This window comes from Hemitrygon akajei, chromosome 32 (assembly GCF_048418815.1).
Source record: "Hemitrygon akajei chromosome 32, sHemAka1.3, whole genome shotgun sequence".
NCBI lineage: Eukaryota > Metazoa > Chordata > Chondrichthyes > Myliobatiformes > Dasyatidae > Hemitrygon > Hemitrygon akajei.
This window is the reverse complement of record NC_133155.1, coordinates 7,276,104-7,298,430: the sequence shown is the minus strand read 5'-3', so window position 1 is coordinate 7,298,430 and position 22,327 is coordinate 7,276,104. Positions and strand designations below refer to the sequence as shown.

Below are 22,327 nucleotides of genomic sequence, written 5' to 3'. Positions count from 1 at the left end.
CAGGCTTCTGTACCTCCTACCTGATGGTAACAGTGAGAAAAGGGCATGTCCTGGGTGCTGGAGGTCCTTAATAATGGACGCTGCCTTTCTGAGACACCGCTCCCTAAAGATGTCCTGAGCACTTTGTAGGCTAGTACCCAAGATGGAGCTGACTAGATTTACAACCTTCTGCAGCTTCTTTCGGTCCTGTGCAGTAGCCCCTCCATACCAGACAGTGATGGAGCCTGTTAGAATGCTTTCCACAGTACAACTATAGAAGTTTTTGAGTGTATTTGTTGACATGCCAAATCTCTTCAAACTCCTAATGAAGTATAGCTGCTGTCTTGCCTTCTTTATAACTACATCAATAGGTTGGGGCCAGGTTAGATCCTCAGAGATCTTGACACCCAGGAACTTGAAGCTGCTCACTCTCTCCACTTCTGATCCCTCTATGAGGATTGGTATGTGTCCTTCGTCTTACCCTTCCTGAAGTCCACAATCAGCTCTTTCGTCTTACTGTCATTGAGTGCCAGGTTGTTGCTGCGACACCGCTCCACTAGTTGGCATATCTCACTCCCGTACACCCTCTCATCACCACCTGAGATTCTACCAACAATGGTTGTATCATCAGCAAATTTATAGATCATATTTGAGCTTTGCCCAGCCACATAGTCATGTGTGTACAGAGAGTAGAGCAGTGGGCTAAGCACACACCCCTAAGTGCACCAGTGTTGATTGTCAGCGAGGAGGAGATGTTATCACCAATCCGCACAGATTGTATATGTCACCATATATACAACCCTGAGATTCATTTCCCTGCAGGAATACTCAGCAAATCTATAGAAAAGTAATTACAGCAGGATCAATAAAAGATCAGCCAGAGTGCAGAAGGCAACAAACTGCATATATAAATGGACAGTAATAAATAATGGAAACTTAATGTCGAGTCCTTAAAGTGAGACCATTGGTTGTGGGGAAACATCTCAATGGATGGAAAAGTGAGTGTGGTTATCTCCTTTTGTTCAAGAGCCTGATGGTTGAGGGGCAGTAGCTGTGCCTGAACCTGGTGGTGGGGGTCGTGAGGTTCTTGTACCTTCTCCCTGATGGCAGCAGCGAGACAACAGCATGGCCTGGGTGATGGCGATCTCCGACGATGGATGCTGCTTTGCTTCAACAGCGTTTCTTGTAGATGTGCTCAGTGGTTGGGAGGGCTTTACCCGTGATGTACTGGACCGAATCCACTACCTTTTGTAGGATTTTCCATTCTAGACTTCCCCACCATAGGAAACATCACCAACCACCTCCCCCACCCCCCATCTCCTCGATTTTTCACTTCCCTCCTGATCTGCTTTCTTTCCAGCCACTCAATACACAGGTAGTTTATTCTGGGGCCCACCTGATAGGTATTTTTTTTAAAAGGGCAATGCTCGAGTAGTCAAAATATCAGGCAGACTCCAGAAAAAACTACTCGTGCATTGGCACTTTAAAATCAGGCAGTGTTGTAAATGTTTGTCAATTTAGGCACTGAAGTTTATTTTTGTCAGTTCAGTATTGTATATACAATGCAAGTATGGGCAGATGTGACCTGCTATATCTGAAGCTGATGTTTATCAGTATCTGCTCTAAATTCCTCAACTATCTTGATTTCTTCCCAGCCATTTACTGGAACTTCCTTATTCCATTCTTACCATTTTTAATTTGGCCTCTCTTCACTCTGCCACCTTCCACCATTCAGTATTTACTAAGCCAAAGGTTGGATGAGCCTCAGTTTGTAATTGTCCCACATCCTTGTTTCTCACATCCCAGTGATGGGATTATTCATGTTATCATCCAGCACCACCCCTTCCCCCATCACAGCCAAATGTTCAAAATTCAGAGTAGATTTGTTATCAAAGAACGTAGATCTCACTGTGCACAGCCCTGAGATCCATTTCCTGGTGGACACACTTACTCGCTGAATCCAGTTACCATAACAGAATCAGTGAAAGGCAGCCAGCATGCAAAAGACAAGACTGTGCAAATATAAAAAGAAATAATAATAACAAATAAATATCAAGAACGTGAGATGAAGAGTCCTTGCAAATGAGTCCATAGGTTGTGGGGGAGTGGAGTTATTCCCACTGTTGGGAAGGGAGTATGGCCTGGGTGGTGGGGGTCCCTGATGATGGATGCTGCTTTCCCTTCCTGCTCCGTGTAGATGTGCTCGGTGGCGGGGTGGGCTTTACCCATGATGGACTGGGCCCCTCCCCACAGCTTTATGAAGGATTTTCCGTTCACGGGCATTGGTGTTTTCTGCGCCAGGCTGTTCGATAACGTTCAGTAAAATGGGAGCTGTTGTGTGAAGAGGTAAAGTGTCTACAGAGATGGCTTCAGGTTTACAGGAGTGCAGAACAGATAATACCAAATGATAAAGCATTGCAGAACATAAATTTGGAGATGTAGACTATAAGACATAGGAGCATAATCAGGCCACTCAGCCCATTGAGTTTTCACTGCTAGCCCATCATGGCTGACTTATTATCCCTTTCAACTCCATTCTCCTGCCTTCTCCCTGTAACCTTTGATGCCCTGACTAATCAAGAACCTATCAGCCTCCACTTTAAATATACTCAATGACCTAGCCTCCACAGCCACCCATGGCAATTAAACCCACAGATTCACCACTCTCTGGCTAAAGAAATTCCTTCCTTCTCATCTCTGTTCCAAAAAGGCATCCCTCTATTCTGAGCTGTGCCCTCTGGTTCTAGACTGCTCCACCTCGGGAAAAATCCTCCCCACATCCCCTCAATCTAGGCCTTCCGATATCCGATTGGTTTCAATGAGATCTAAACTTCAGTGAGTACAGGCCCAGAGCCATCAAACACTCCTGATATGTTAATAAGATCTCATTAAAAACAGAGCAAGGATAAGCATTCCCAAAACAGTTAGGATGAGCCAGCTGTGAGTTGGGTGATGTGATAGAGGTAGAAATGATTTAGTTAATGCCATGGTATGGTCTGAAACTCATTCTGTGGTTGAGTGTAACATGCGAGTTGTGAAGTGGGTGGTCTGTTTTCAGTTGCTAAAATTTAAGTGAATAGAAAAAAACATGGCTTATGGAATCGACAGATGGTTGTGTTAATCTTTCCAATATGTTTAGTTGTAGGAAGTTGCTATTTATCCAGTTTTGAATGTAACGTGTTGGCATTCTGTTGAAGCCTGTGGACCCCTTCTCGGAATAATGTATGTAAATATATAAAATAAACTACATGGGATTATAAAAGAAACCAATTCTATTGATATACAGTTATCAAAATATTTAAAAAATGCAAAATGCAACATAGTAATATGTGTGCTTCTTTACTAACACATTCAGTAACAAGTAGTGATGAACGTGCCGTAAATAATATAATGTGATATGAAAATGACTGTGATTTCAGTAGGTGACAAAGTCACAGGTACTGTGAATACTACTGTGGTTTATTGCCTACATTCATAATTGAAGGAAATGCTAAACTTCAATTAGAGGTTAGTGAAAAGGAAGATGTAAGTTTTTTTTCCCCCATCCAAGTTCACAACCCCCTACCCTGTAGGAATTAACGCCAGCAGATTCAGTATGACTTCCAGCAGACTGAAAAGCTTGAGCACGTAGATATTAAGAGAGAGGATGTGCTGGAGCTTTTGGAAAGCATCAAGTTGGATAGGTCACCAGGACCGGATGAGATGTGCCCCAGGCTACTGTGGGAGGTGAGGGAGGAGATTGCTGAGCCTCTGGTGATGATCTTTGCATCATCAATGGGGATGGGAGAGGTTCCTGAGGATTGGAGGGTTGCTGATGTTGTTCCCTTATTCAAGAAAGGGAGTAGAGATAGCCCAGGAAATTATAGACCAGTGAGTCTTACTTCAGTGGTTGGTAAGTTGATGGAGAAGATCCTGAGAGGCAGGATTTATGAACATCTGGAGAGGCATAATATGATTAAGAATAGTCAGCATGGCTTTGTGAAAGGCAGGTTGAGCCTTACGAGCCTGATTGAATTTTTTGAGGATGTGACTAAACACATTGATGAAGGAAGAGCAGTAGATGTAGTGTATATGGATTTCAGCAAGGCATTTGATAAGGTACCCCATGCAAGGCTTATTGAGAAAGTAAGGAGGCATGGGATCCCAGGGGACATTGCTTTGTGGATCCAGAATTGGCTTGCCCACACAAGGCAAAGAGTAGTTGTAGACGGGTCATATTCTGCATTGAGGTCAGTGACCAGTGGTGTGCCTCAGGGATCTGTTCTGGGACCCCTTCTCTTCGTGATTTTTATAAATAACCTGGATAAGGAAGTGGAGGGATGGGTTAGTAAATTTGCTGATGATACAAAGGTTGGGGATGTGGGAAGTGTGGAGGGTTGTCAGAGGTTATAGCGGGACATTGATAGATCCAAAACTGGACTGAGAAGTGGCAGATGGAGTTCAACCTAGATAAGTGTGAGGTGGTTCATTTTGGTAGGTCAAATATGATGGCAGAATATAGTATTAATGGTAAGACTCTTGGCAGTGCAAAGGATCAGTGGGATCTTGGGGTCCGAGTCCATAGGACGCTCAAAGCAGCTGCGCAGGTTGACTCTGTGGTTAAGAAGGCATACGGTGTATTGGCCTTCATCAACTGTGGGATTGACTTTAAGAGCCGAGGTAATGTTGCAGCTGTCTAGGACCCTGGTCAGACCCCACTTGGAGTACTGTGCTCATTTCTGGTCGCCTCACTACAGGAAGGATGTGGAAACTATAGAAAGGGTGCAGAGGAGATTTACAAGGATGTTGCCTGGATTGGGGAGCATGCCTTATGAGAATAGGTTGAGTGAACTTGGCCTTTTCTCCTTGGAGAGATGGAGGATGAGAGGTGACCTGATAGAGATGTATAAGATGATGAGAGGCATCGATCGTGTGGATAGTCAGAGGCTTTTCCCCACGGCTGAAATGGCTAACACCTAAAGGGCACAGTTTTAAGGTGATTGGAAATAGGTACAGAGATGTCAGAGATAAGTTTTTTTTTAATGCAGAGAGTGGTGAGTGCGTGGAATGGGCTGCCAGCAATGGTGGTCTGACCAGGGTCCTACACAAGGATGTTGCCTGGATTGGAGAGCATGCCTTATGAGAATAGGTTGGGTGAACTCGGCCTTTTCTCCTTGGAGAGATGGAGGATGAGAGCTGACCTGATAGAGGTGTATAAGAGGATGAGAGGAATTGATCGTGTGGATAGTCGGAGGCTTTTTCCCGGGGCTGAAATGGATAACACCTAAAGGGCATGATTTTCTCCAACCATTCCCCTTTCCACAACCTTTTCTATCTCTTCCCACTGAAGCAGACCTTTGGAGGAAATCTTGGTTTACCTGCTCTTCTTCCAGCTTGATGTCCATCATTAAAGACCCCAACCATCCGGGGTCAGAAGCCTGAATCTTGTGTGCTCAATACTTTGATTTATAGAAACATAGAAAATAGGTGCAGGAGTAGGCCATTCGGCCCTTCAAGCCTGCACCACCATTCAGTATGATCATGGCTGATCATCCAACTCAGAACCCTGTACCTGCTTTCTCTCCATACCCCCTGATCCCTTTAGCCACAAGGGCCATATCTAACTCCCTCTTAAATATAGCCAATGAACTGGCCTCAACTGTTTCCTGTGGCAGAGAATTCCACAGATTCACCACTCTCTGTGTGAAGAAGTTTCTCCTCATCTCGGTCCTAAAAGGCTTCCCCTTTATCCTTAAACTGTGACCCCTTGTTCTGGACTCCCCCAGCATCGGAAACAATCTTCCTGCATCTAGCCTGTCCAATCCCTTTAGAATTTTATACGTTTCAATAAGATCCCCCCTCAATCTTCTAAATTACAGCGAATACAAGCCCAGTTGATCCAGTCTTTCTTCATATGAAAGTCCTGCCATCCCAGGAATCAATCTGGTGAACCTTCTCTGTACTCCCTCTATGGCAAGAATGTCTTTCCTCAGATTAGGGGGCCAAAACTGCACACAATACACCAGGTGTGGTCTTGCCAAGGCCTTGTACAACTGCAGAACTTCCCTGCTCCTGTACTTGAATCCTCTTGCTATGAATGCCAACATACCGTTCGCCTTTTTCACCGCCTGCTGTACCTCCGTGCCCAATTTCAATATATTTAAACTATTTTAATAACTGTTATTTTGTTGTTCCTGGTTGGTGCCAGGTTCAGTGTTAAGTGATGATTATTTTTTCTTTTTCTGCCCTGCAGATCCTTCAGTCTTGGCCATGCAAGGTACTCAGCGGAAATCTCCGTCTCGGCAGACTGGCCAAAGCCAGCCCAGCTCCCTGGACCTGCCGCCCCTCTCTGTGGACTCCCTGAGTCTGGAGGTGTACGACACGTCGACGCCGGAGTACAGGCGACCCCAGAGGAGAGGAAGCAAGCCGCTGTTGAAAAGTCACAGCCGCAAGGCGGATCCCAGGGACTCCAATGGGAATAACGCGGAGAGGTTTGAGTTCATCCCGCGGTCGGCTGAAGTGGAGGATTCGAGTGTGTGTGAGTCGTGCGGCCTGGGAACTTGTGTCACGTGGCAGGCCTTCAAAGAAGTGCTCTGCTGCGTGGTGACTTGTGGGATGTGTAGGCCTGACCAGGGGGGGTATAATCCATGTACCAGGACCACAGAGTCATCGACGGATGTTAAAACTACAGATACTGCCAATTTGAGATACGTTTCAAACCCGACACACGGGGTCACTCTGAACCCTGACCCCAACCCCAGTAAAAGGACCAACCTGGCAGGCAACAGTTTCAACTATTACGATATCAAGCTGCGAGGGGAAGAGGTGATCTGGGACAAGAACAGGCACAGTCTGTCCACGGACTCGTGCCGTAAGGACTCGCATGTCAGCAACTCTCAGAAGTCGGAGAGCCCCGGCAGCACCTCGCCGAATTCTCACAAACGGCTCTCCGATGAGTTCCACTCCTTCCTGGAGGAGGACCTGGAGAGCAATGAACTGAACGGCTCCATGTCCAGCGCTGAGCTGGACGAGTACATTAACAAGAAGCTGCTGGAGTTGTTCAGCATCCACCAGATCGACATGCTGGCCCAGTGCACCTCCGACACCACCTTCATCAGCAAGAGCAGCGAGATCAGCGAGCTCATCGACAGCATCACCAAAGGCTACAAGATCAACGAGAAGGACGCCGAGTGCCGGATCGTGACCGGGATCGTCCGGATCAGCACCAGGAAGCCCAAGAAGAAGCGTAACCTACAAGAGCCAAGCGAGGACAGGCAGGTCAGCCTGACCTCCAGTGACGCCAAACCTCAGACAGAGACTTTCCTGCCAAGCGATGGTGAGGGAGTGGCACTAGGTGATGTACTTTGGGGCCGGGGTGAGACATTGGGAAACTCACACAGAAGGCTGGAGGAACTGGACAGCTCTGTTGGCGTCTATGGGAAGGAATAAACAGCCAAGGTCCTTCATCGGGACTGGAAGGGCAGGGGGAATGAGGATAGAGTGAGGTTGGGGGGGAGGGAAGGAGTACAAGCTGGCAAGGGTGGGGAGCAGCTGGGTGGGGGGGGGGGAGGCGAAGGAGTGGGAAGCTGGGAGGTGATAGGTGGAGGGGATTAAGGGCTGAAGAAGAAGGGGGAATTTGATAGGAGGGGAGGGTGGGAGAAAGAGAAGGAGGAGGGGCACCGGTGGTGGGCAGGTACGGAGAAGAGAAGGGGTTCAATGCGGGGACTAGGGGAAAAAGAGTGAAGGGGGAAGTGGGGGGGATATTACCGACAGAGGAATCAGTGTCAGTGCTGCCAGGTTGGAGACTACCCAGACGGGTTACAATGGCCATTGGCCCTTGATTAGGAGTTGAGGTGTCAGTTGATTGGAGCTACATTAGACTTGCATTGGGGGGCTAAGGTGGAATGAGGATGCACTTGAGTCTGGGAGACTCAGAGGCGAGGGGGGAACTGGGATTGGGGTGCATGAATTGCATTTGTGGGCCAGGCTGCCTAAACGATCGGTTTCTCAGCAGGGCTGCATTGGAGCAATGGCTGTTGTAGTAAGCATGCACTGGCAGTTGTGTCATCGGTGCATTTGGTGGGGATGGGGAGATGCAGTCGGGATAATCGCTGGGAGATCTGTAAAGTTCAAGTATGACTGGAAATGACTGTGTTTGTAGTGTGTGACCTGAACCTTTTGTCTCTGCTTAGACCTCAACCTGGAGATTTCGGTCGTAGACCCGCTCGATTTGAAAGCAAGGCAAATGCAGGGCTTGGCCAGCCCAGGTAATGACTGTATATCATGCTGTTGATAGGCGGCAGAAGGCATGGAAAGATACAACAACACAAGTCGATCTTAGTCTGCTAAACCAGTGGGGTCACTAACCTTCACGGGCAGTTGAAAGACCCATTTATCTCTACCCTGTCTGCATCCATTAATTACGTCAGCTTATATAACAGTACTGCATAGGAACAGGCCCTATATGATGCCAATCCAACTAATCCTATTGGTCCTTGTCCCTCCATTCCTTCTGTTCATTTATCTGTCTGCCTAAATGTCTCTTAACTTTGCTATCATATCCACTTCCACCACTTCCTCCGGACATCTGCACTCTTAGTTTTAAACAAAACACCTCATAAATCTCTTTTAAGCCTTCTTACCTTAAAGCTGTGTCCTTTTTTAATCTGCTGCCTGTACACCACTGGCATTTCAGGCAGCAATGAAGGTCCTCCATCTCCAGCGGTGTTCGTGACGTCCTTCATCCTGTCAGTAGGTTCCCCTCAGTTTTCACGACTGTCAGTCACACAAGCCCCAGGTGGAGGCAGTCAGATGTAGAAGGACTGTAACAGTTTTGTTTGACCAGTCAGGGTTGTTGCCCTGAGTTGAACCCTCGAACCTGGATCACTCTTCGCCTGTCCTCGCCCCTTTGACATATTTGGCGTTTGATCCTACAAAGAGCCAAAGCATAAAGCCCAGACTCCAGCCAGCATAGCTCACCAGGTCATTGAGGCACACAAGCCTCCAAACCACAAGGTTGTTGTCTTCTTGAGGTTAAGACTGTGTCCTCTATTTTACATTTCTACTTCAGGGAGAAGAATCTACCCCTCAGTGCCTCTGCTCTTCCTTCTCCTCTTGCTATGCTTGACAGTCTCATCTGGGGCCCTTGCACCTCATCTCCTGTGCCTCTGTTTTCCATTCTGTTTCTCTCCCTCATTCCCCTCCATCCAGTCCCTCGCTTTCATCCATCATCACATCCCTTCCCTTAAACCTCTTCTGCCAGAAACTGGGATCTGCACTGTCCTTGCTTTTGACCTCTTACCCCCTTTATTGAGTGGCGGGGTGGGATTAGGTCTCTACCAAAGGAGGCAAAGGGCAGTCCTTCCCTCTGCTAGGCCGCAGGTCACTCAGGCAAGGTGTAGCCTTTCTGGTACTCTCAGATGGTGGATGGTTGTACAGGCAGCCGGTGCACATCACAAGTCCTGGTTATGCGACCAGTGACACCAGGCTGACCATCTCTGAAGAGTATTGGTTATAGCTGGGCCACCCGTCTTATAAAGACACTGCCCAGAAGGCAATGGCAAACCACTTCTGTAGAAAAGTTTGGCGAGAACAATCATGGCCATGGGACCATGATCGCCCACATTATGCGACACGGCACATGATGTCATGCGACAGGGCATGTGATGATGATATCATATGACACGGCACATAATGATGATGTGCCCAGTATTGCTGTATTTCTACACCCCACTCTCCATGGGGTTTTAAATGTTCTAACTGAAAAGTTCTTATTGCTGTCTTCCTCCAGAATTGCGGAAAGACGATTCCCTTCAGGACACGGAGACTGATTCTTCAGGAGCTCCGCTGCTCAAAGTCTATATCTAGGATCAGAGGGCAGATTCATCAAAGGGCATGATGGGTGGAACCAGCAGAGTCGAGTGGAAAGCACGGAGCTGAATCCCTCCCTCTCTGGGTCTTTTCAAGGTTGTGTTGTTCTCTCCCTCCTGCTGACACCTTCGAGACTTTCTGGGTACAGTCTCCAGTTGCTGGAGTCTGCTACGACTGGCCTTTAATACAACCATTCTGCTCCTTTGCACCCTACTCCAACCTTCACCACCCCCCCCCCCCCCCCCCACAACCCATTTTATCCGTTCATTCCCGAGGATGGGGAGATCTAGAGTCAGTGGACTGGAATGACGAGATAGGACCCACCATGCCCATGCATAGTGAGTGGGCACAGGATCTTTCACCAGGGTAATGGTAAGTTCTCGCTCAGGTGGAAGGGTTATGCGTGTACAGTTACTTTTGTTTTGCACTGGTACCCTTGCTTAGCATTCAAAGTATGTTCCAGGAATAAGCACTCTGTCATTATAGCACTATATACAAGATAAATTGCCAACCACACGGATGTCCAGCAGTGAACTTCCCCAAGGCTCGATGCCGAGAGTCGAGCTGGGCAGTTGGGAGATGTGTGGGACTCAGGACTGCGTCTTGACCGGTAACTGTGAGCAACCAGACCACTGGACTGTGGGGAGAGCTGTGCGGTCAGTGTCCACGGGGCGGTGGTGAGAGACCGTCGGCACATGGGAGCAGGTGCTTCCAGCCTCCAGCAATGGGTCTACCCACTGTGCCAGCCTAGGTGCCCTCTGGAACCCCACATCTCAGTGCCACACCATTCCCACGGCCTGCCCAACACCAACCCTCACGTGCTGAACTTGCAGTGATTCACTGCTGAGGACACAGTGGTGGAGGGCAGGGTCTCCCGAGTGGCCGCCCTGTGTAAAATACAGCACAGTACGTAAAGTGCAGACTGGTGGACTGAGAGTACCAGAATATATTCTCTCCATTGAATGAGATGCTGGACTGTAGTGGGCAATATTGATGGATTTTAATGAGTTGCTTTTTTATATTAAAATGAAAAACTATCTTTGTCTGTGATCTCCAATTTACTTCCACACCTGACCTCCGCTCCCAACGCTTGCCCAAAGAGATGGGTCTAGTTAATATTGTGATTTAGGATTCCTCCAGCTGGGAATGTGTTTCTTGTGTTCTTTATTTTGATATGGACAAGCTCAAAGTATCGGTGAAATCTTTGGGATGGTCGTCCATCGTGGGGTTCTACCGTTGGCAATGATGAAGCTGAGCAGTTCACTGAATCCCGTAGAATGGGAGAGGAATTTGGGTTCAGAACTCCACCTGGAGTTGTTAATCCCACCTTTGGGGAAACACCACTCGTTTCATTGCTACTTCTATCATTGGAACTCATGCCCTCTCTGCCTGCTTTGTGCATAAGAGCAGAAATTGACTTATTTGTGTTTTCATTGCACATCATACCTTGCCAAAAAACACATGGACTGACCACTATAGAATCACTGGACCCCAGGGACAGACACAGCTATGGAAAAGTGAGTTTTGACAGATTTTATGAAAGAAGCAGAGATCAGTGAGAGAATAGATGAAGTCTTTTTTTAGTGTATCTGGTGCTACCCCTTCCAGCAGCCAGATGGTGCTGTAGTGTGAAGTATGGCCCTTTGCTGGGACACTCATCCATTCTATTAAACACGCGGTAATTTTCCTTGGTTGATTAAATAGGTCATGTTACATTTAGAGGAACATGTTTCAGTGGGTACAGTAACCCATTGAAGCATGCTTCTCTAAATGTAACATGACTGAATTATGCTTCTGCCTTGGTGCATTGTCAATTATCCTGTGATTCGGCTAGGGTTGAATCAGTGGTTTGTGCAGAGCAGTTTGAAGGGTATGTTACATGCTGTAATGCTAAATAAATAAATAGAATTATCCCATTCCTCTCTTGGCATAGTAAACAATTAAAACCCATTCCTGAATGCATAATCGAAGCACCTTTCTTTGGTACGTAAGATCAATTTGAAAACATGATGGGCCAAATTCAGGGCAAAAAAAAAACTGCTCAAAAAATCTTTTGCATGCTACGTTTCCTGAGGAGACATTGGATTGCCAAGGGAGACAGGGTTTAAAAGAGCGCATGGGGGCAGTTGGCACGTTTTACATGCCACAGTTCCCAAGGAGTCATTTGGTTGTGCATATTTAGGCACTTAGCAAGATCCAATAAAAAGTTGGGTTTAAGCAGAGTGGCTATTGCATGAATGGGCCTGTGTCAGAGTGGGCTGTGAGGCTTTGGCTCATGGAGGCGTAAGCCGTAAGTAGATTTAATTTTTTTATTATTTATTCTTTCTTTCTTATTGTAAGTAGTAGTGATGCCAGGCAGGATTCTGGAGGGCTCCTCTTGTGGGATGTGGGAAGGCAGGGAAACCTCCAGTGACACCTGCAAGAAGTGCATTCAGCTGCCGCTTCTAATACAACATGTTATGGAGTTGGAGCTGGGACTGGGTGAACTCTGGATCATTTGGGAGGCTGAGGGTTTGATGGACAGCTCACAGGCAGTCAGTGCAGAGTACCCCTCAACAACAGGGATATTGCTTTGGATGCTGATGGTGGGGAATGATCTAGCGGAGGAAAGCCACAGCAGTCAGGTCTCCAGCGCTGACTCTGGCTCGATAGCTCTGAAGGGAAGGGAGGCAAAGAGGAGAGCTGTAGTGATAGGGAATCAATTGGTTAAGGGAACAGAAAGGAGGTTCTGCGGATGAGAATAAGATTTCTGGATGATATGTTGCCTCCCACATGCCAGGGTCAGGGACATCTTGGATCGAGCCAGTGGTCATGGACCCTGTACAGATTACAGAAGAGGAGGTGTTTGCTGTTGAGGCAGATTAGGGTGGTTAAGTCCCCAGAGGCCCTGGCAGAGATATTTAAAATGTCCTCAGCCACGGATGAGGTGCCAGACGATTGGAGGACAGTTAAAGTTGTTCTGTTGCTTAAGGAAGGCTCTAAGAATAAGCCAGGAAATTATAGGCTGGTGAGCCTGACAGCAGTGGCGGGTAGCTTATTGGAATCTAACAGACCAGAGTATTTAGATAGACAGGGACTTGTTAGGAATAGTTGGTATGGCTTTGTGCATGGTAAATCATGTCTAACCAATCTTAAGAGTTTTTCAAGGAAATAACCAGGAAATTTGATAAAGGCAAGACAGTGGATGTTGTCTACGTGGACTTCAGCAAGACTTTTGACAAGGTCCTGTATGGCAGGTCAGTCAAGAAGGTTCAGTCGCTCAGCATTCAGGATGAGGTAGCAAATTGGATTAGACATTGGCTTTGTAGGAGAAGCCAGAGAGTGGTAGAAGATGGTTGCCTCTCTGACAGGAGGTCTGTGACTAAAGGTGTGCTGCAGGGAATCGGTGTTGGGTTCATTGTTGTTTGTCATCTATATCAATATTCTGGATGATGTGGTGAACTGGATCAGCTAATTTGGGGATGACACCAAGACTGGGGGTGTAGGGGACAGCAAATAAGACTAACAAAGCTTGTAGCAGGATCTGGACCAACTGGAAAAATGACATATGGAATTTAATGCAGAGAAGGATGAGGTGTTGCACGTTGGGAAGATCAACCAGGGTAGGTCTTAGACAATGAACGCCAATTGCAATAGCACAAAGGGATCTGGGAATACAGATCCAGAATTCCTTGAAAGGTAGATCGGCTCTGGGGATGTTATGTACAGGGAATGTGCCAAAAGCTTTCTTTATCTCCTGTACTCAATACATTGATTTATGAAGACCAAAGGAGGGAGGAGAGGGTGGGGGAGAAGGAATACGGATGGGTGGGAGGGACAGGGGAAAAGGGTGAGGGAGAGGGGAGAGTGATGGGACAAAGGGGGAGAGGTGAGAGGGATGAAGGGAGAGGGAGACGGGTGGGAGGGAGGGCAGAAGGGGGGGAGAGATGGGAGAGGAATGAGGAGCAGGGAGAGGGGAGAGAAATGGGGATGGGTAGGAGAGGAGAGAGAGGGATTGGGGGATGGGAGGGAGGGCGGAAGGGAGATAGGATGGGTGGGAATGGGGTGGGTGAGGGAGAGGGGGGAGAGGGATTGGAGGGGTGTGGGGGGAGAGATGGGGAGAGGGCTGGGAGGATGAGGGGAGAGGGTTGAGAGGGAGATGGGAGAGGAAGGGGTGGGAGATGGGAAAGGGAGAAGTGAGATGGATTGGGGGATGGGAGGGAGAAGGATGGAAGAGAGGGGTGGGATGGGGAGAGGGATTGGAGGGGTGGGAGTAGGGTTGAGAGGGATGAAGGGAGAGGGGAGAGTGATAGGAGGGAGATGGAGGGGAGAGGGATGGGAGGGAGAAGTGAGAGGGATTGGGATAGGTGGGAGATGGGAGGGAGGAGGAGAGTGCTTACCTTATCTCTGAGGTTCCCCTGGCCAATCCTCCTTTTTCCAGCTGCACATCGTGAGATTGTTGATTTCTGACAGACAAACTTAGTTTTAGAATTTGAGGGGGGATATTCCTGGTGGCTTTCTTAATTTTTATCTTTCCAATTTGTTGGTCAGGACCAGTAGTAAAGGAGTTGCTGTGAGGTGAAGAGTGTTTGTGTCGAGAAGTGCAGTGCAAGTAGCCCTCAAACAAAAGTGGGCATTGACTGATTGCGCAGGGGTCTTGGTATTTGGTCTCTGGTCGGCTTCTACAACAGTGTAAAAGCAACATAATAATTGTTAGCACGTTACTGACTTTTCCACTCTATCCTTTCAGCATCTGATTGATAGGTTATAGATTTTCTGAAACACCTTTGTCTTTGTGCCTGTTGCCCTGTTTCTGTTCCCTTGTGGAATCGTAGACTTTGGCAATCCAGCACCCTTGGACCTGTGGTTGTATCAGACTGACAGATTTTTGAACTCCTGGATATTATTGCTAATACACACTGTACTCAATTCACTTTTTTAAACATTACATAGTGGTAATAATTTTCCAGTTACCTAAATTAGTTTTAAAATAGGCTTCCAAACAATAGGATGGATTATCAGAATTTTACTGTAATCATTTACACTACCACCCTACAAGCGCACGCACAGAATTTCAGTGGTAGATAGGCTATTGCCCAGACATACCCTTCATCTTTCATGTTGTAACCACATCCTACAACACAGCAAAATAAAAATTCTTCACTTGTTTGAGCAAAGATTCAGTGAACCTACAGATGCATGAAAGGGTGCAGATCACAGTATAGGAGGATGAGTGTCCAGCAGAGGAAACAAAAGTTATTCTGGGAATGAAAGGGTCAACACACAAGGAGTGTTTGATGGCTCTGGGCCTGTATTCACCTCAGTTTAGAAGAATGAGGGGGAACCTCACTGAAACCTACTAAATATTGAAAAGCCTCAATCAGGGGCTCCCAACCTTTGTATGTCATGGATACCCCTACCAAAAACCGAGGGATCTATGGGGAACTGAGGGGTTGGAACCCCTGGCCTAGACAGTGGATGTGGAGAGAATTTTTTCAATAGTGAAAGACTCTATGACCAGAAGGCACAGCTTAGAATTCAAGGCTGTCTCTTTAGAACAGAGATGTGGAAGAACTTCTTTAGCCGGAAGGTTGTAAATCTGTGGAATTCATTGCCAAAGATGGCTGTGAAGGCCAATTCAGTGGGTATATTTAAAGTGGAGGTTGATAGGCTATTGATTAGTAAGGGCATCAGAAGTTACAGGGAGAAAGCAAGAGAATATAGTTCAGAGGGAAAATAAATCAGTCACGATTGAATGGTGGAGCAGATTTGATAACCTGAATGGGCTAATTCTGTTCCTATATCTTATGCCCAATACTAAAATTCAAAGAGGACAAGAGAAATTAACAAAACCAGAGATTGAAATAAATACATATTAATTAAGATGGACTGGAACTAGGTAATGGCTTTAACCTCTCCCATTTAACTTGATGGAAATTATGCTCTTGTAATGCTGTTTTTAAAGACAAATCAGAGGTCCCAGAGGGTTTGATAAGAGGTTGCCTTGTCATTGGTGAAGTCTTCATGTTTCCCATTTGGGATCAACTATTTTAGCCTGTTTCCACTGAAACATAGACGGTTAAAAACTAACACCCTGCCAGATTTTTATTTAATTTAGAGATACAGTACAGAATAGGCCCTCCTAGCAGCACGACCCAACAACTCCCAATTTAACCCTACCCCAATCATGGGACAATTTGCAATGGCTGATTAACCTACCATATTGCACATCTCTGGACTGAGGATGGAAACCGGACGACCCAGAGAAAACCCATCCATTAAACGGGGAGAACGTAGAGACTCCTTATGCATGACATCAGAATTGAACTCTGACCCCCCCCCCCCAAGCTGTAATAGCGTTGCACTAACCACTATGCTACCGTGGCACCCCAATCTTTGTGGTCAGCTTCACACAAACAGAATCCTTCTTCCGGTGCACCTCTTTTGCTAGTCTTTAAATCAAAAGCATTTGTGCCAGATCTGTGGGACAGGATCCCCGTGCTGCTAAATTTACTGTTTCTCTTTTGAACACATCTTAAATTATAAACCATTGCCACACAGCTGCCAGTGGCTTGGCTTTATTGAGAAATGGATTTCAGCTTATGGTCCAGTGCATCAATACAATCCAATATTTTTTTAAAAACATAACACGCTTGATGAAGACACTTAATTTATCTAGGCACCCTGTTACTGACCTGGAAACACAGAGAAGGAAAGGGAGAGCGATGACCCATATAATTACAACACTTTGCCCTTCACCTGGAAATGTGCAGCAGTTCAGTCAACCAGATGACTTCAAAACCAAACATACAACAGCCCATCTCAGAGCAGCATGTATATCAACATGGCCATGACTGGGCCAGAGCACACAGCAACCAGCAAGAAACATAAGGTTGAACGCAAGTTCAGCCATTTCCATTTTATCAGCAGGTGGGGGGGGGGAGGGTTGCATAGCACTTACTGAACAGCCTCCATGCTGAGTGAACAAGGAGAGATTCTAACACAGGCTGTTTGCATAACGTGTTGGTGGCCAAATGCTATTGACACACACACGCTCCTCATCTAAGCTCAAGAGGAAAGAAAAATAAAGAACCATCAAGCATTTTCTGGGTGGCTTCTGTCATACAATGTGCTTCGATGGGATGCTAACTAAACTCTCACTCCAAGACTGATGCAAGGATATAGGAAATGGAGATTTTATTCAGACAGAGATATTATTGGGTAAAGCCCTGTTGAAAAATGATAAAGACCACAGTAACTGCAATGCACATTGCCAGACAGTAGTTCACAGCTAGTCTGTGAAACTGACACACTAAGGAGGTGCGATGATCGTTATGAGGCCAGCCAGAAAACACAAATTCATCGGCTAAACACCTTCTGATGAATGCAGTGTGGTGACTGCAATGCAGATGTTAAACATTCTGTTTGCGCTCAAGAACAACCCAGATGGTGTAACAAACTTGGGATGCAGGATACACAGCACGAGGCAATGCTCATAATGTAACCATTTTGCAGAAACTCTTCCAATAGTCTGAGTATCCCTTTCAGCCCCAGGGTAGGCACAGATCTTTAACTGAACTTGGCCTTTGAGAAGTCCATTTCAGGGTGTTGCTCCATGAACCTGCAGAGAAGCACAGTAAGGTTAAATCATACAGGACTAATGTTACTCAATTTAAGAGTTTTATTTCATATAATTCAGTTTTTTTTAATCCAAAAGAGTAGCCGTCTGCCCAGGACCTTCAGAAGAGTTAACAGAAAGCTTGGTCAAAACATAATCAAACACAATTCACATTTTTATCCATTCTGCAGCCTTAAGTGAAAAGGGCAACAGGTTTAAATGGACCTATTGCTTTGTCGTCTACTACAGCTGTTGGGAAATGTTACAGGAGGCCCCAGTGCATTAATCTGGCCCCAACCAGACCCAGTACCCCAAGAGTGTTTAGACTTTCCCCATTATAATGGGCTGTGCTATGGCAATGTACAAACTCACCGGACATCAATCAGGAACAGATTCAGGGCTGATTTTTGGCATCCCATACCTTAACTAGGATTAATTAACTGTACACAGCAAAACTCAAATCTTGGTTATATCGAATTAATCTAGTCAGAGTAATACAACACAGAAACAGGCCCTTTAGTCCAACTGCTCATTGCTAACCACAGCCCATAATTCTCCAAGCTCCCTCCTTCCATGTTCCCGTGCAAGTGCTTCTTATTGTAATTGTAGTTGCCTTCACCACTTCCTCTGAAAGCACATTCCAGGCATTCACTACCCTCATACCTTTTAAACCTCTCTCTCCTTTTCTTCTGTATCTGTGTGCTCTGGTTTCAGACTCCCCAAATCTGGGGAAAAGATTATGACCCTGCACTGTATCCATGCCCCTCACGATTATATTAACTTCTCCTGATCTCCAGGGAATAAAGATCTAGTATGGTCCAACCACTCCCTTTAACTCAGGTCCTTTAACCAGGCAACTTCCTCATATATCTCTTTTGTAGCCTGTCCAGTGTCTTTCTTACAACAGGGTGACCAAAACTGTACACCTCACCAATGACTTTTATAATTGTTACATTATGTCCTTATTCAATAGTTTTAATGTCCTGACTGAAGGCGGCCAGCAAGCTAAACACCTTCTTTCACCACCTTGCAGGGCTGTTTTGCACAGACTGTGCACCTGTATTCCCTCTGTTCCACAACACTTGCCATTCACTGTTCAAGTCCTACCCTGGCCTGACTGTTCAAATGCATGACCTCTCACTCAAATGCATTTGTCATTCCTCAGCCCCCATCTCTGACTGACCAAGATCTCTTTGCCATTATCAACAAGACCCTCTAATGTGACAATAATCAGACAATAATGTGACAATAAACAGCAGACAGTTTACTCAAAATTGAGACATGCAAAGAAGTGAAAAAAAACATCTTAAAATATGTATTAAACTTTTAAAAAGGCAGGAAAAACTCAGCTCTGTGTGTATATGCTCATACTCTTCATTATAAATGTAAAATAATCTAGATGAACAGCATTAAATAAAGCAGAATAAGGGAGAGCAGAGACACTCACAGACAAGAGAAGGAAGAAAAACTTTTCAAAATGAGTGGGAAACCAGAGATAGCTACTTTTCAAAACTGGAGGATATAACAGTGAATGGTTTGTGAGAGAATGCAAACCAATAAAATGAACCACAGTAGCCAAGAACCATCATTCAAATTCTTTCCACGCAAGGTAATTAGTCTTGATAGAGGATCTCAGCAGCCTCAAAAATTGAGCTTTGAACTCTAGAGTTACAGGCAGAAGCCACACTCAATCAGGCCACAAGTTGGAGGCAGGTGGGTGTTGGAACCAGGAGTTTGCTCTGTGGAACAGAAGTCTGAACTTAGAAGATTAAGTAGGTTAGAAAAGGTAAGTGTGTGTTTGTGCATGTGTGAATGTCTGTGTCATGGTGGATGGGTGTGTGCTTGTGTTTGTGCGTGTGCGTGTTTCAATTAAAAGGCCCAAACCTGAAATTCTAAATCTGCTTCTCTCTTCAAGCAGACTGCCTCTCTTGTTTCTCCAGGACTTTTCTCTTTTGGCCTGTCTGTTACTTGTGCATTTCACAGTAATGGAAAATATTTGTTCCATTTCCAAGTGCCTAATCGGAGAAGCTAGACAGAGATATCAGTACCCTGTTCATGATTTCATTCCAGTGTTACAGCACCTTTAGGTGCCTCCACAGTCAGACTAAAGGCAAGGTTACAACTCATAGCTTTGTTAATCTTTGACCATCAAGGAGGCTTGGTGATCTGAAAAACAGCACATTGCAACACACATATTGACCTAATTAGGAAACAACCCACTTCCACAGGGCACACACTATCTAACATATTCCTCTTGCATGCTTTGTGAGTCAGTGGGCACTCTTGCACAACTGATCCACTTAATTCTGATGCCTTAAATACCCTGATCCTAAATAACTCAAAAAACTTAGCAACTAGGAGATGGGTATTCTGATATTTTTTTGTAACTTCAAAGCATTCAACTAATTAAAAGGAAGACATGGAATCAGAAATGCAAGTCTAACTTCGTGTTTAAACAAGGGGCACCACGTGTCACGTGGTAATGTCATGATGCATGTAATTTGCTTTTTTTTACACAATACCCATAATTATTTAAATGAATAAGAATCCTTAATCAAACAATATATTTACTACTTTACTCAAATACTACTGAAATATTAAACACACATTCCTCCCTAACTAGCTATAAACTCCAACTCAATACAGAATGCGTCTCAACTGTATACACGATATATTATAGAATACACCTACAGCATAATTAATGTTACATCATCCCATTCAGGCCTAAAAGATTTAATCACTGTAGGGGATTTCTTACTCTTGTGGGGAAACATCTTTCCTGACAAGGGGGAGATTTGGCAGGTGAGACTTGTGACTGAAACAGACTCAGATTCTGAACTTCCTCCATGGTGGTTGTAGGAGTGAACTCGGACCGCAGGATGTGGCACTAACAGCTTTGGATACCTTTCTTCCCCTTTTCTTGGTTATTCTCCCTAGATCTACTTCCATCCTTGCTTTGCTCCTGGTCTTGCCTTCTTTCTCTCTCTTCATCCCTCTCTTTTTCATCTTTTTAGGATGTACATCCTGAGTTTGGGATTTTAGTTCACTGGAGTATTCTCTTACTAATCTTTCTTTGCTCCCTTTATAATTTCTTCTCCTCTTTTCCTCATCCACATTATCTGCAAATCCCGTTTCCACCTCGCTATCGACTCCTTTTTTGGCCTTCCATTCATGCAGCTGGGTTTTGGTCTTTGCATCTACTTTTACAAGCAGCCTTTTGTCTCCTGCTTGAAGTTCATGCAATGACCTCAATGAATGCAGATTAGATTCTGGTTCTTTATACTCACAAAAACCAAATGCTTACAACTTTCCTGAAGCTCCTTGAACTCTCTTCCATCTTAAAACCAAGCCACATTTTGCAAGTAACTGCCTGATAATGTATCAAAGCTTTCACAGATGTTGCCTACAAAAACTGTTGTAGTTAGACCACAGCTTTTATCACTTTAATGCTTCCTCTGAGCGGCATGGTCCTTCCTTGGTCCAATGTTTTCCAACCAAAGGCACAGAAGAAGACACCGATACCTGTTTGCCCTCTGTTGGGCAGTGGTTCATGGTGCACACAATGAAAACAGTTGTGGCATTATCCAGTACCTTTCTTAACTTGCTTTCAGTTGACTCCCTTACAGAAATGGGGCATACAACTGGTAGATGGATCTCCAATTAAGTTGTCATTGTCTCAGCTAATCATGTCCTCTTATCCTCAGCTAATGCTGGTCCTCTTGTTTTTAAACCACATACAAGTCCATCGTGGCTTGTTGATTGTTGTATTTGTTATGAATGTCATTACCATAGGAGTAATCTTGGCTCCAGCACGGCCATCCCTCTATTCTGAGGCTGTCCCCTCTGGTCCTAGATTCCCACACTGCAGGAAACATCCTTTCCACATCCATTCTATTTAGGCCTTTCAACATTTGATAAGTTTCAATGACACATCAATCTGCCTTCCTCCACCACTCATGTAAATTCCAGTGTGTTGTGGACAAGACCCATCTAACGCTCCTCAAACAATAACCTTTTCATTCCGGGAATAATTCTCGTGAACCTCCTCTGAACCCTCTACAATGTCAGCACATCCTTTCTTGAGATAAAGGGCTCAAAACTGCTCACAGTACTCCAAGTGAGGACTCACCAGTGCCTTATAAGGCCTCAGCATTACATCTTTGCTTTTATATTCTAGTCCTCTTGAAATGAATGCTAACATTACATTTGCCTTCCTTACCACCAACTCAACCTGCAAGTTAACCTTTAGGGAATCCTGCATGAGGACTCCATTTGCACCTTGGATTTTGAATTTTCTGCCCATTTAGAAAATTGTCAATGCTTTTATTCCTTCTACCAAAGTGCATGACCACACACTTCCCAACACAGTATTCCATCTGCCACTTTTTAACCATTCTCCTAAGTTGTCTAAGTCCTTCTGCAGACTCCCTGCTTCCTCAACACTAATTGTTCCTCCACAAAGCCATCAATTCTATCATCAAAATCATTTACATATAACGTAAAAAATGATCTCAACACAGACCCACGGAGCACCACTAGTCACCGGCAGCCAACCAGAAAAGGCCCCCTCTATTCCCACTCTTTGCCTCCTGCCAATCAGCCAATACTCTATCCATGCTGGTATCTTTCCTGTAATACCATGGGCTCTTAATTTGTTAAGCAGCCTCATGTGTGGCACCTTGTTAAAAGCTTTCTGAAAATCCAAGTGCACAACATCCACCAATTCTCCTTTGTCTAACCTGCTTGTTATTTCTTCAAAGATTTCTAACAGATTAGTCAGGTGAGATTTTCCCTTAAGGAAACCATTTTGACTTTGGCCTATATTATAATGTGCCTCCGAGACCTCAAACTTAATAATGGACTCCAACATCTTGCCAACCACCGAAGTCAGGCTAACTGACC

The 22,327-nt window shown here is 45.4% G+C and overlaps 2 protein-coding genes across 3 annotated transcripts in view; one reads left to right on the top strand and one right to left on the bottom strand.

Moving 5' to 3' along the window:
• Positions 1–10,865, top strand: part of LOC140719795 (keratinocyte differentiation factor 1-like) — a 31,526-nt gene extending 20,661 nt beyond the window's left edge. For both annotated transcript variants that reach the window (XM_073034669.1, XM_073034670.1), the window contains exons 2-4: positions 6,212–7,294; positions 8,151–8,225; positions 9,749–10,865. In XM_073034669.1, coding sequence (XP_072890770.1) covers positions 6,229–7,294; positions 8,151–8,225; positions 9,749–9,825 — 1,218 coding nt within the window. In that variant the 5' untranslated portion in view covers positions 6,212–6,228 and the 3' untranslated portion in view covers positions 9,826–10,865. The remainder of the gene's footprint in view (positions 1–6,211; positions 7,295–8,150; positions 8,226–9,748) is intronic.
• A 5,477-nt stretch (positions 10,866–16,342) lies between these two features.
• Positions 16,343–22,327, bottom strand: part of nudc (nudC nuclear distribution protein) — a 28,056-nt gene continuing 22,071 nt past the window's right edge. Inside the window, exon 9 of the mRNA XM_073034456.1 lies at positions 16,343–17,428. Within this exon, the coding sequence (XP_072890557.1) occupies positions 17,377–17,428 (52 nt within the window). The 3' untranslated portion in view covers positions 16,343–17,376. The remainder of the gene's footprint in view (positions 17,429–22,327) is intronic.